General features: G+C 46.5%; 1 protein-coding gene across 1 annotated transcript in view; it reads right to left on the reverse strand.

Annotated features, from left to right (window-relative positions):
• Nucleotides 1-14,325, reverse strand: part of LOC144821935 (alanine--tRNA ligase, mitochondrial-like) — a 189,817-nt gene that overhangs the window by 117,307 nt on the left and 58,185 nt on the right. Inside the window, exons 7-11 of the mRNA XM_078679085.1 lie at nt 13,287-13,395; nt 11,804-11,842; nt 6,662-6,773; nt 3,664-3,791; nt 361-508 (exon numbers count right to left, since the gene is read on the reverse strand). Coding sequence (XP_078535211.1) covers nt 361-508; nt 3,664-3,791; nt 6,662-6,773; nt 11,804-11,842; nt 13,287-13,395 — 536 coding nt within the window. The remainder of the gene's footprint in view (nt 1-360; nt 509-3,663; nt 3,792-6,661; nt 6,774-11,803; nt 11,843-13,286; nt 13,396-14,325) is intronic.

Genomic DNA, 14,325 nt, shown 5'->3' on the forward strand with positions numbered 1-14,325 from the left:
CTATTTAGAAATCGCAAAGGGGTATGTTGATACATCTACCCCCAGGATACAAAGTGCTGCAAGGTAAAAGAAGGGCCTTGAAGCGACAGACTCCTCACATGAGACACTTGTGGCCTCTTCCGTTCCTGGCAGCTCCTGAGAACACACAGCAGCCTCAGGACCACTAGCCCTGTACCAGCTTCAAAATATAGGTCCACGGTCTTGTGGAACCCGGTGTCTTCGGCACTTTAGAAATTATCTCCTTCAGTAGTTGGCTTATAGATAAAAGCCACGTCCAATGGGGCTAAAGCAAACAGATCAGTACTCTACAAAACCTGCTTCACTGCTGGTACCTTACAAATTACAAAAAAAGATACTCACCATATCGCCCGTCAGCACCCAGGACATAGGAATACTTTGGGGAGTGGTCCGTGGTGGGCACCCCTCTCCGCTGCAGTTCAGCCAAAGAGTGGACATCCGGCTGCATGCCACCGCCTTCCTCCTCCGCTTGCTGGGCCTGAGATTTACGCTGCAGACATACAAACATGATATATTGAGATTAAGGCGCAAGCTACAAACAGAATCATCTTTTTTCAGTTTTTACAGTTGTGAATTGCGGTAGGATCAGAGCAATGGGATCTGCATTATTAATCCACAGTGGGTTTCTCACACATTCACCAGCAAACATGAACCCCCTTCAGACCGGGGAACATCCTTTACAACACAACTTTTACTCCGCATTACCATTACGACGCAGCTATTACAACGCAAGTCGTTACAACGACTTGCGCTGGAGGGCGCTGCTGGATAGGGAATAGTTTAATTTTCTATCCAACACCTTCCCTACTCTCAGGCCATGGGGACTGGAGTTGGGACTGGAGTTGGAATAGAAAATTAAACTATTCCACTATCCAGCGCTCCCCAACGCAAGTCGTTGTAACAACTTGCGTTGAAAAAACTGCGTTGTAATGGCATGCGGAGTAAAAGCATGCGTTGTGATGTCATACATCCCTTCAGACCGGTGACTCTTTACTGATCCATCCATGTCTGGCTGGAGAGACGTCAACCCCGGGTGCCAAGGACGACAGGTTCCAATTGCTGCCTTTCCCTTCCCTGGCATTCAATGAAATGACTACATGAACCGACATCCCAACTACTGGCTTCTGACCTCAACAAGAAGGGAAGGGGAAGGACTCTTCCATAATTTCACTCTGCAAGGCTGAAGGCATCTGTTATCTGAGGAAAGTACCTCTTTATTGTGGCAGGCCTGACAAGACCTCAAAGATGTTCAAATGACATGATCTCTATGCGGGAAGGCATACGTACGTGCATCCCTCCGCTGCAGTCCACCTCTCCTCTGCGTTCCCGCCCCCTCCAGATGATGTCGATGAGATGACAGAGTCGAGTGAAAGGGATTCTGGGTGGAAGGCGAGTCATGGAGACAGGAGAAAGCCGATGGATAGAGGCAAAGAATACTGAGTCATCATAAAGTAGCATCTCCATTTTCATCTCCGCTACGACTAATGTTTGGTAATAGATCACTAATCAGCGTAACACCAGGAGGTGGCCGCAGTACCTGAGAGCCAAAGAGGAGTGTCCTAGGATTCAGTTCTATACGTTGACAACACTTCCAGCTGGTGACAATCAAGCATGTCCAGACGGTGCAGATGCAGGACACAGCTACTCCAGCATCTTAAAAAGCTCTTAGGGGGCACAGGTCTCCCAGGTGGACATCAGTCATTTCAATATGTGGCCTGTCAGTGCACCACTGGTTGGTGTTGGTGCTCCACGCGGAAGGTAGATTCTGGTAGAGATCAAATCGACTGCAATTTTTGGTGGCGGGGAGAGGGCTTGTGACATCAGGTGCAAAGATGTCTGAAGACCATGTCTTGCTGAGTTCCAGCAGGTGTGGGCAGCTGCTGAGGATAAGGTTGTTGATATTTGGTCTGTTTGTTTGTTTGCCTTGATATCCATGCCTCACCGTGCACTGACCGAGAGGCTCTCCTCCCTTTCTGCCCACTGCTTGGCATGCGTGGGATGTAATTTGGGGTTGAACACTAGCTTTGAATGGTTACTTGAGCCAACAAGCATTGGACTGGAGAGGATTGTCGGTGGAGGGCAGGTACCACGTCACTGGTAAGTCAGCTGCTACCCTGCCGTCAGAGTGCTCAGCGATGCTCTGCCAGGTGTGATGGATCAGCTCAGAGCACAGGTTGCAATCTATGGAGGTGGTTAGGAGCGCAGCATTCACCACGGAGTTGGTATGTACTGGAGTTGGTGGTGTGTCAGCAACAGGAGCTGGCAGCCCTTGATGGTGCATCCTCTCTTCAGCGGAGAGGTGATGCTCTTACACTCGTTGAATTAACTCAGTGAAAACAACAACACAGAGGGAGCATGAGTACGGACTGCAATATGTAATCAGATGTGACATGATTGTATGGTGCCGCTATATGTTTTTCCTTGTTTACAGCCCTGATGATGTCCCGGATGGGGACGAAACGCGTTGGCTGTTAATTGGTTAATTATTGTATAGAAAATGATGATGGTTCTTCTGGAAGCTGATGGACGTCAATAGATGCTTCAGAATAAAGAAAACGAACGTCAACACTTTTGCTTGAAAGATTGCTTTTTTGGAATTTTTGTGAACTGTTTGTTTAATGATACAAAGAAATAGAAATTGTATAAATTCTTGTTGTCATTTTTCATGCTCCCTCTGTGTTGTTGTTTTCACTGAGTTTACCAATGGTTTTTGACGGTGTACCCTTTTGAGCATGTCCATAGCTTTGAATTCAATATTTTGAGGGAATAGCCTTTCGGAGCACACAAACAGACCCTACATCGTCTTGAGTGAGAATAATCGTTGCATTAACTGCTGACAGTTTGTAGCACCTTTCATGCAAGGTGGTGTTGAATTCTATTATTTAAATGGTCCCTTGTCTAGTGTCTCTCGTGACTGTGCGTCAACTGGCCCTAGGCAGCGTGGACCCACAAGTGTTACAGAACAAGGAACTTTGTTTGTTTTGTTGCCTTGATAGGTGTCGCCCACTCTTGACTTGGTGTTAGAATGCAGTTGTTTGGTTTTTCGTACGGACGGTGGATTGCTGATACTCATAGGTGGCTGCAGTTGCTTTCGATAACTGGGTGGCTGTTGCAATATGTAGACTTGGGTTGAGTAGCACAGGAAAAGCCTGTGAATGATGAATGTTCAGGATGGCACGAGCAGTCTTAGGAATGGCTTGAAGACGCTGACCCCGTCAGTCAAGCCGGGTCTAGGGAAGGGTGTGAGTAGGTAACCTAGGATGTTTGTCGGTCCCGAACTTTATCTCAAACCTTCCAGTGAAAAGCCCTCTGAACCTGGGCTGTAAGCCCATTTTGTTCCTCCTCCCTGGCTGGGAAGCTCTCCGTGTGCCTGGATGGTTCCATAGCCAGCGGCCAGGACACGGGGCCCACGGCTATTGTGTGCATTAATGTTACGATGCGAGTAGGAAAGGGGAGCCACGGTTCCCCCATGCTGCGTGCTTCTACTCGATCACTACTTTCTTTGAAGAGAGATCTTCAGTGTTCACTCAGCCACCCAAGACTAAGGAAATCACCATTTCTTGAATTCTGCATCACTATTCGCAGCACCTTACAAGGTGAAATGAAGCTGTACTGAAACCCATTCTGGGGGTCCCCATCGCTTACCTGGGCCTCTGCCTGGGCGAGCTGCTCCAAAGCTGCCGAATCCAGGGTCACGCCCTTCTCCTCAAGCATCAGACCGATGAGATCCCACGGAAAGCCCAGGTCCCTGTAGAGCGACCAAGCCACAGCGCCTGCAAGACAAGAGGCCATGAGAGAAAGACACCCAGGGTGCTCAGAGAGTGAAGACGGTCAAGTGCATAACACCTCTGTGTGTGGATACGCCACATCACTCCATCTCAGGGACAAAGCCGAAACCTTTCCAAGCGAAGGCATCTTCAACGATAACCCAACCATACTCAGCTTATTCATTTATAGTACGTGGGAGAGTAATCTTCCTATGAACTCTTGGCTTTTATTTTCATATTACAGAACCTTTGAGGTCGCAGCTGCAAAGCTCTGGAACACCCTACCTCTTGAGCTGAGACAAATCAGTGATCTCCTTCCGTTTAGAAGGAGTTTAAAAACATGGCTGTTTCCCAAGATTTAGGGGTTTGGCTACAGTAGGGTCCAACGGATGTATGTTATGCCGCGTTACTAGCGCCAGGATGCCTGTCAGGTGATAGTGCGCTTTAGAAATTCAATAAATAAATTAAATAAATAAATGTCTGGCAGGTGCGTTCTTGGAAGCCCCAGCAGTTTCTCTGTGTTCCGACTGTAGTGTGTAAAGCGCTCTCTCTACTTTGTAGACACAGTGACAGTGTCCAATGGGCCGGTGCTGAGGACCAGCTGTGGACCGCTCTTCCTACGCACCTGGCCCGGTGCTGTCTCATTTGTTTTATTAACAGTGGATGGGTGGGCTTCTTATGTCGTAGTCCACCACCACCTCCCCCAGCGCACACACTCAGTGGCCCACTGTCACCTTCTGCAGAATAGCAATGGTGTCTGGGCTCACAGCCTGTGGTGCGCCTCTTACAGCCCTGAGTGCAATGGGGGGGGGCGTGGTCAGTAGATGTAGGGATGAGGCAGAGATGTGGCTAAAATAAACAAAATGCCTTGTAACTATTCTGTTAGCCTTCACCTACAAGTTACTGTATATAAAATATAACACAATTCTTAAATGAAAAATAAATGCAACTTAAACTAATCTGTGGGAGCTGCACTCTGTTTGGGGTAGGAAATCTCAGCTGATGACTGTAACTACCGTAGATGTCTGGAGGGTCACAGAGAAGAATCCTGGTCGGAGCACAGGAGAATATGTACATGCTTCCATAGTGCTTCGAGGTCCAGCCTGCGACAGAAATCCCAGTGGATAGGTAAATATTTTAAAACTGCATTACACACAACATAATATAGGCTGCTGCAATAATGCGCAAAGAGGGTAAGTTAAAGCAAGTGCTTTGAAAATATATATTTATAGTAAGACTCATTTAGATTGCACCTAATGCAGATCTTTTTACAAGGTTCCATTCAAAGACACGCTCCATAACTCCGGTGCTGAAACACGTCCACTGCTCCCCATGAATGAGCAGAAGCTTGAGGGCCCACTGGCAGGAAGTGAGCTCAAGGGCCTGAGGGTGAGTAAGGTTTTAGGAGATTCACAGACCTGAAGATGAGGAGCAGGAGACCTTGGAATGAGCTGCAGCGGAATAACGGGGTTTCCAGACTTGACCAGGATGACTGACCCCCACAAGCTGTGCACTGATTCATGGGCCACGATTTCCCCCAAAAATTAGCTCCGGTACTAACCAAACAATACTTCATGAAAGGTCGTGATCCACTGCCCATTTTTTTCTTTTTGGCGCCTGCGACTATTTCTGGTCCAAGTCTGATTCTGCACCTAGGATGGACAGAATTAATTCAACAAGAGGGGTTTGAAATCCACCAAGGCTGACTCTTAGAACGGGCTGGACCTAGTTCACCAGAGGAGATTCCAGGTGAGCCATGCCAATCTCTCACGACTAGTGGCACCGGGATACATCCTACAATCCTACAATCCTAGCTTCAATGCCTGGGTGGATTGCGTCACCAAGAGGTGTTCCAAATCCAGACATGCGAACTCACAGGAATGGTTAAACTGAGCGACCGATAGGAGGGTCCATGGTGACGATGATGATGAGCTGAGTTACTAAAGTGAGGCGGTCGCCCCGCAGGGTATCCGGGCGCTAAGGGAACTACTCACGAGGGGTCAGCAGAGCACCGACAGGAGCAGAGGAAAGAGGTGGCTCTCGAGGGGTTTCCTGATCACTAAGAAGTTAGACCGTGAGAAGCAGCAAACTCACAGTTTTAGCTGCTGGGAATATCGGATTTTGAGATCAGATATACACAGCAGAGAGGAAGATCGGAGGGAGATCCGGGAGGAGCGTAAGGAACAATCTTAGCTTGAAGAAAAAGGGGACCAGATTGGAGGAAAGCTTTGTGAACAACGCACATAGGTTTGACCCAAATACGTGCAGACACCGGCAGACACTGAAGCTTGGCAAATGCTCCTAAATGTGTGTGAATTTAGAAGATTGGGATGATTCTGGCTGTTGTGTATTGAATACAGAGGAGTCGTCGTAGGCCATGCGCAGTCCTAGGACAGCCTGAGCTGGGCTATCATCAGGGGGCATCCATGAGGGTGTTCTAGATGCTGTCATGCTAGCTCCACAGCCTAGCAGCATGAGGTTACCAAGAGGTGCTCCAAATATGGGGCTGCTAGCGCCTAAGATTGGCTGAATTGAGCTATCATAAGGGGTTCGGGATCTAGTGTGCGAGGTTGCAGGATTACATGACTGGGTTACAAAGGGGGTTCTTCCTTGCTAACTACTAGGATTAGCTGAATTATGTTATCCAGGGGTATTCTAGATCTCTTAGGGCTCGCTGCATTGGGTTACCAAGACGCGGGTTCTACGTCCTGCACTGATAAGCTTCTAGCACTTACCGAGGACCACCGCACCCCTTCCTCTGAGCACGTAATGTACTGAGCAGGGAACGTTCCATGTTCGCTCTAGTATGGACTGGGCGAGATCACAGGCGGACTCTGAAAGTGCGATGGAGGCACAGGGCACTGTAATATCCTCACCTGGAAAGACCTTTGAGTCAGTCATCTGCTGGAGCGTCCGATCGATGATCCTCCGTCCGCGCTGTAGAGAGGACAAGAAGGCCGCCTCGTTGTCGCCAATGATATTCATGATCTAGGGCAGAAATGGCAGACTCCGTCATGAGCTGTACCTCACTCCATCATCGACAGACATCACATCCCCCCTCAATGCCAGACCCGGGGTTAGGTCTAGGAGGCGAGAAACTGTATCACACCGGTGTCCTGCTGTTACACACGTCTACCCGGGGTTTGCATCATATATCTTGTACTCAATATAAAAAAAACAGCATTGAGGGTAGGTGGGAATGCCCTACCTATGGTCATCACACATGTGTATATATGCATGATTGTATAACTCTCTTTAATATCTGAGAACTACTGAGAGAAGGGAGGGAGAAGAATGGGAAGAACTCTGGGAGGGGGGAGTGGGGAATAATTGACGTTTTTTCTCAAGTCTGGAGAAATAAATGTAGAGAGAAGGCTTTACTTCAAAGTGGGAAGGGACGATTAAGTTTGAGAAGGGAGGGAGCTTAAACGGAGAGATGTGAACAGGTCAAAACCTAAACGTCCATAAAGGGCAGTGTAAAGTAGAGACGCAAAGCGGGATGATCGTATGCAATACCCAGGTTTTGATATGTAAAGAGACACTCGAGGACAGAGGGTGAAATGAGGTGTTATACACTGTCTTAATGACAGGGACTGGACATCCCCCCGTGTCTGGCTGAAGCGAGGCACCTGGAGGTGGATGGGTTTCAAGAAGTTGAAACGTGTTCAAGTCGCAGAAGTTGGAATCTCTGTCCTACCATTCAGGCCTCCATCCCAGCATTCAACACTTGTCGCAAAGAGTCAGAAGCCGCAACCCTTCCAGTCATTGTCACAGGGCAGTGTACAACGTGTTGCAACATGTCCCGCTGTGCTGAAGGAACCTGAGAATTCCCTGCACTATAACCCGTGAGGCAGTCACAGTCCAGTGCGAAATGCTGTGCTGTGAGCAGCCTCTCTGTTCACTGGACCCCTGAGCTGCATTCTAGATTGTGTGATGTGCTGTGGCCCCAGCTGTGTGCTCGGTGTATCCTCATGTTTGCACTCAGTTGATTTCCAATTAGAGTCCCAAGCAGTGTGCTAAGCTGTTTGCTAAGTCTATGAGCTAAACTGCGTCTCTGTGGCATAAGCGGTGTTCCAAGTTGTGTGCTACGCTGTGCCTTAAGGAATGATCTAAGGTTTGCCATAGGTTGTGTCTAAGTCTGTGTGATATGAAGTACGCTAAAGTGTGTGCTACTCTGCGTGCTAAACATTGTACAAATCTGTGTGCTAAGCCATGTGCTAAGCTGGGTGCTACACTATGTACTATGCACTATGTACTATGCTTAGTGCAACACTGTATCCTACACTGTGGGCTACGCCCTGTACTAGGTTGTGTGCTACACTCTTTCCTACACTATGTGCTATGCTATGAGCTACACTGTATCCTATACTGGGCTACGCTGTGTACTACACTAAATACTACACTATGTGCTACACTGTATCTTACACTGTGTGCTACATTGTATCCTACCATATGAGCTATGCTTAACATTACACTGTATCTACACTGCGTGCTAAGCTGTGTGATACACTGTATCTTACACTGTCTGCTACGCTGTGTGTTACACTGTATCCTACACTACGTACTAAGCTGTGTGTTACACTGTATCCTACACTACGTACTAAGCTGTGTGTTACACTGTATCCTACACTACGTACTAAGCTGTGTGTTACACTGTATCCTACACTACGTACTAAGCTGTGTGTTACACTGTATCCTACACTACGTACTAAGCTGTGTGTTACACTGTATCCTACACTACGTACTAAGCTGTGTGTTACACTGTATCCTACACTACGTACTAAGCTGTGTGTTACACTGTATCCTACACTACGTACTAAGCTGTGTTCCACATTGTGTGATGAGCCTTCTCTGGCCATAGGGATGTAGGTCAAAGGGCAGGATTAGGTGCTGGCCCCAGTCTCACAGTAGGCAGATGTCGAGTGAGGAATGAAGTCATTCTTTTACATCCTAGGGTCTCGAGCTCTGACCGAAGGCGGGCTGAGTAAGGCTACAATGGTGGCAAACATTGTAAGTCCATAATTTTGTAACTTTACTAAACTCATTATCATCAACTCCTTTGTAACCTTAAAAAGCCTGTTAAGTGCGCATGTGTCGGAGAGTCTGGCTTCATCGACTCCTGTATTCTCTACAGAGTCCAGTGAGATTAGGCGGCCTCTGGCACGCGGCCAATGCCGGAGAGCCCCATAGAATAGCATTCATAATGATCAACTGGGGATGTGCTCTTAGCGTGTAGAAGTCTTCCAGTACTATTACTGGTGCTACTACCACACCTACTGCTAATACTAGCTAGGCTGGCTCCCTACTAGTATTAACAGAACTACCACGCGTGCCGCGACAACCGCTAACAGAGTGCGCTTGAGAAAGAGGCAGACAAGACGAATGAAGATAGTAAACCAAGCTATAGAGGCAGAGGAAATACGAATCAAAGCCAGACTATGAGACTAAATTTGTTTTAATCTTTCACAAAGGATATTGTGGTCCTCGATAGACTGACGATGAGCAGGAGCTGGTTACAACCTTTAGCTGTAACACTCTGAAGGGTTTCCCTCCAATGTGTGCTCGTCTGAAACTGCGAGAGCTTTACAAGAGGACCACAGGAAGCATGGGGGCTCATACTTCCTGGTGTGAGATCGCCTGGTGGAGCCCCCACTCCAGAAAGAGGCTTGTGAACGAGGCAGCGTGCCTTGAGTTGAATATGTAAGGTGACATGAGACAGTCGGAGAGTTTGTGTTATTGCATCCCAGACATATCACAGAGTAATAAACATGTACCTAAAAAAAGCCAAACCTCATTGGCGTTGCCAATGCTTGTTAACAGTTTCAGATAAGGACCATAAATGCAAGGTCCACGGTGAGCCCTGGCCACATACCACAATCGCTGTCTTCAGTGGTAGTAAATCACATACGCCCAGTACCGGTACCACAACTGCACTAATTCGATAACTTCTACTAGACTATTATCAGATGCACAAATCCAGGTATTACCAGTTCTGTTACTAGTAACAGTGGTAACAGTAATGGAAGCGGTGGTTCCGCAAGTACTGTTACAACTACTAGCAGTAGAGCTGGACTCCATCTGGTGGTACGACTACTACTGACACTGCTGTTACTGGTAGTAAATACACCCGCTAGTACTACTGCGTGTACTATTAGTGCGATGCCTACTGCTACAACTGCTGGCACTACTACAGCCCCCTCACCTTTTACTGACACTTCAAGTACTCCTACCAGGAGCCTTACAACTACCTCTGCGCAGTAGAGCACCCGTCAGACTCACCTGCCTTCTTTCGATCACTTCTGTCACCAGGTAGGTAAGGAGGACCGCAAGAGTATTTTGAAGTGTAGGTTTCTTTATAAAAATAACTTGATGAAAACAGCAGAAGGGAAGTTGAACCATCACCTCTAAGCTTGGATGAGCTGCAGGTGAGGCCAATGACACAGTCTGTGCAGTTTCTAAAAGCAAAGCTTGCTTGAGGGTAACAGACTCCTCTTAGGATCTCTGAAATGCCCCAAATGGCTGACCAATGCATTTGGGGCCATATGTATCAAGCAAATTCGCATTCGCAAAGGCCTAAATTCGCAGAATTTTGGCCTTTGCGAATGCGAATTTGCTAAATGGAATGTATTAAGCAAAATCTGGTGCAAAATAAGGAATCGCAAAATTTGCGATTCCTTATTTTGCAATTGCATTTAAGGAATCGCACATTTTGCTATTCCTTAAATGCAGTATGTGGCAAAAAAATTTAGCAAAATGCCCTTAAGGAATCGCAAATTACCATCAACTTCTAGTTGGTGGTAAGTTGCGAATTCCTTGAAAAATGCACATTTTTGCATTTTTCAAAGTGCCATGTGAGGCACATACATGCCCTTAGGGCATGTATGTGCGCCACGTGTGCACCCATGCTTATTTCAGGGGTGCAACAGGGTGTCCTTTGGACACCCCTGCACACTTGAGATTATTCTCAATTTGCGAATCGCAAATTGAGAATAATTTCCCATTCATTCCTTTGGGCCTCCTGGCTCATAGAAATTAATGTGAAAGTATTCCTTAATTGTGAATTCTCAATTTGCGAATTCACAATTAAGGAATATCAAGAAATCGCAAAACAAATTCGATTTTGTACATACATACCTATTTGCAATTCTCAAATAGCGATTTCTTAAAAATCGCTATTTGGGAATCGCAAATGGGTATCTTGATACATATGGCCCTTGATGGCAAAAAGATGCTGCTTCTGTGTCGCGGACTCCAGCAGGAGCTGTTTTCTCCTTCTTAGCTGGTCCGGCGAAGCTTGTCTTAAGGCGCTTGGACGCGGACTCTGCCCCAGGAAGCTCAAAGAGTCATCACAGGGCAGGAGAGAAGGAATGAAACCACCTCTCTCCTGCTCACCCTCCTTTTATTGACCAGCGCAGGGTCAATAAAAGGAGAGGAAAATAGGCTTCAAGGTGTATTTTTTGTCATTATCCGGGACCTTTGCAGAAATCGTGGGATTTTTACACGAGTCCCAATTTTGCAATATTTAGTGCAAATCGCAAAATCTTGAGGGTCTGTCCGACAGAGCGAGTGCAGAGGAAAGTGACGTGACGGGAAGAACTGGAGTGACAGACATTTCAAAAGACTGGACCTTAGCAATGTTCAGTTCACAGCCTCATATTTCCAGAACTGAAACATTTTTAATTCCCATTATTCAGAACTAATTCATGGCTGTTACTCATTTATCTGAAACTGCTAACAAGCATTGGCAAAGCCAATAGGTTTGGCTTGCTTTAGGTGCAGGTTTGTTACTCTGTGATATGTCTGGGATGCAATAACACAAAAACTCACAGAGAGGCAACAAAATGCTGGTTGGCTGCTACACTACAGGAAGCACAGGATTTTTGTTTACATGTTTTAAGCCACGCCCTTCATTATATAGGCCACACCTCTTGGAAATAATTCCTACTTGGGCTTCTAAGGCCACGCGCCTTTTTAGAGATCACCCAGTTTTTTTGTCCCACTTAAAACGATGTCCATACCTGGCTCGTGTCTCGCCTCAGCTCCGGGTAGGCATCACCCTGATAAACAAGAAAAACATTGTTAGGAACTGAATTGTTAGAAGAGACATACATTTTACATTCCTCAGGCAGTAAAACACCTTCCTGCCAGCACCTCTCTCAAAGCCAGCTATCAATTCAATGCTGCTCCTGGGAGCTGGAATTGCCATCCCAGAGATCTCGTCCAATCGTCCAAGGTTTAAATGTGCCCTCAACGACAGGCTGCTCTGACTCAACTCATGGTCCTATCACAGAATACTCGGATTCCCAAGGTCTACACTAATCTTTTTTGTTATGTTATGAGCATCTCATCTTATAGGAACAGCTTCATAACTCGTGCAGTGATACAGGGCTTCCCCCGTGTACACACATGACAACGGGTGATGGTGACAGCACTGAGGTTCACATCACGCGATAGCTATCACATGAACGGATGATACATTTGGGGTGCAGGGAGCAAAGAAAGGTGCTTGGAGACTTTTGGGGAGCAATGTCAAATTGGAATCAACTAAAAGGTCTTGAGAAAGGTTTGCTGAGTATATAACACAGGGTGATTCAGGTTAGGGGGACAAAAGCTGGAATCAATAACTAATATGTTTATAAATAGAAATACTTCTGAAACCATAGATCACACTCTTTCTTATTGCCACAATAGTCCTTTTTTTGACTTTGGGCTTTAACATATGATTTTGTACTTATCATTCAATATTTTTACAAATTGAGAATATCCTTCATTTCATATTTTTATCATATTTTTTACACCTCTCCTAGGATCATATCTATACAAAACACATATATATATACCCCAAACATTAATATATACACACTATATGCTTTGTATACTTCAATAAATCACAAAATAAACATAGAATGCCTAGCTGGAAGAAAACCGGTGTAAAGATGTCCTACCACAACATTGTTCAGCCCTGAAGAAGACCTTACTGAGAAAATGATTTTTTAGTCCTAACTGGAGAAGGTCGAAACGCGTTGGCATTTGTATAAATAGTGGTTTGGAGCAAAAAAAATGTTTATAAAAAAAAAGGAATAGATTGAACCATTTGGGAATTTTCAGTGGAATGAATTCTGCCCCCACTGTATATTTGGTGTAAATATTCTCCGACCCTATATAGGACTTCCTAATCAGGATACACCGAGGGCAAAAAGACATACGGTCCCGGTGTAAGGATTTATTGTAAATACAAGTAGGACAAACAAGAGATAGGCATTCTATGTTTATTTTGTGATTTATTGAAGTATACAAAGCATATAGTGTGTAATGTTCCAATGCGTGTGTAAAGGTTTGCTAGGATCTGTGATTTTCCCTTAAGGATTCACCACAGGACTTGCAGACCATGATACAAGTCCTGTGCTGCTCCTCACAGAGCAGTGGAAGTGCACAGTTTCTGTAACCCTGTTTGGAAAGTCCTTAACTTTTCACATTGACATGTACTCGCTGCAGACTTACCAAAATGTCCACCACCGTGGGGACTAAGGTGGGCAGGAAACCAGGAGGAGCCTGAAGTATCTCAGAGCTGAAGCGGACAGCCCTTCGAAGGATCCGGCGCAGAACCAGCCTGAAACCAAGACAAGAAACCAATCAGAAGACGCGTAGACCCAGGTCAGATACCTCAGGGCTTCTCTCAGACTCAGGCCAGCATCTCACACAGGAAGACATTCTACAGAAGCTCATGTCATACAAGGGCAGATGTCACACACATGGTGACCTCACAAGAGAAGACATCTTAACATCAGGCAATCTAGCATGCAGTCTCACACCTGGAAACCACATACAAACTGATGTGACACCTTGAGCTCACACAGAGGATGAGGTTACACCGGGATCTCTCACGGAGAACGAGGTTACGCCGGGATCTCACACAGAGAATGAGGTTACACCGGGATCTCACACCGAGAACGAGGTTACACCGGGATCTCACACAGAGATTGTGGTTACACTGGGATCTCACACAGAGAACGAGGTTACACCGGGATCTCACACAGAGAACAAGGTTACACCGGGATCTCTCACGGAGAACGAGGTTACGCTGGGATCTCACACAGAGAATGAGGTTACACCGGGATCTCACACGGAGAACGAGGTTACACCGGGATCTCACACAGAGATTGTGGTTACACCGGGATCTCACACAGAGAACGAGGTTACACTGGGATCTCACACAGAGAATGAGGTTACACCAGGATCTCACAGAAAACGAGGTTACACCGGGATCTCAAGAGAACGAGGTTACACCGGGATCTCACACAGAGAACGAGGTTACACCAGGATCTCACACAGAGAACGAGGTTACACCGGGATCTCACACAGAGAACGAGGTTACACCGGGATCTCGCACAGAGAACGAGGTTACACCGGGATCTCACAGAGAGAATGAGGTTACACCGGGATCTCACACAGAGAACGAGGTTACACCGGGATCTCACAGAGAGAATGAGGTTACACCGGGATCTCACACAGAGAACGAGGTTACACCAGGATCTCACGG

The sequence above is a fragment of the Lissotriton helveticus genome, chromosome 2_2 (assembly GCF_964261635.1).
Source record: "Lissotriton helveticus chromosome 2_2, aLisHel1.1, whole genome shotgun sequence".
Classification (NCBI taxonomy): domain Eukaryota; kingdom Metazoa; phylum Chordata; class Amphibia; order Caudata; family Salamandridae; genus Lissotriton; species Lissotriton helveticus.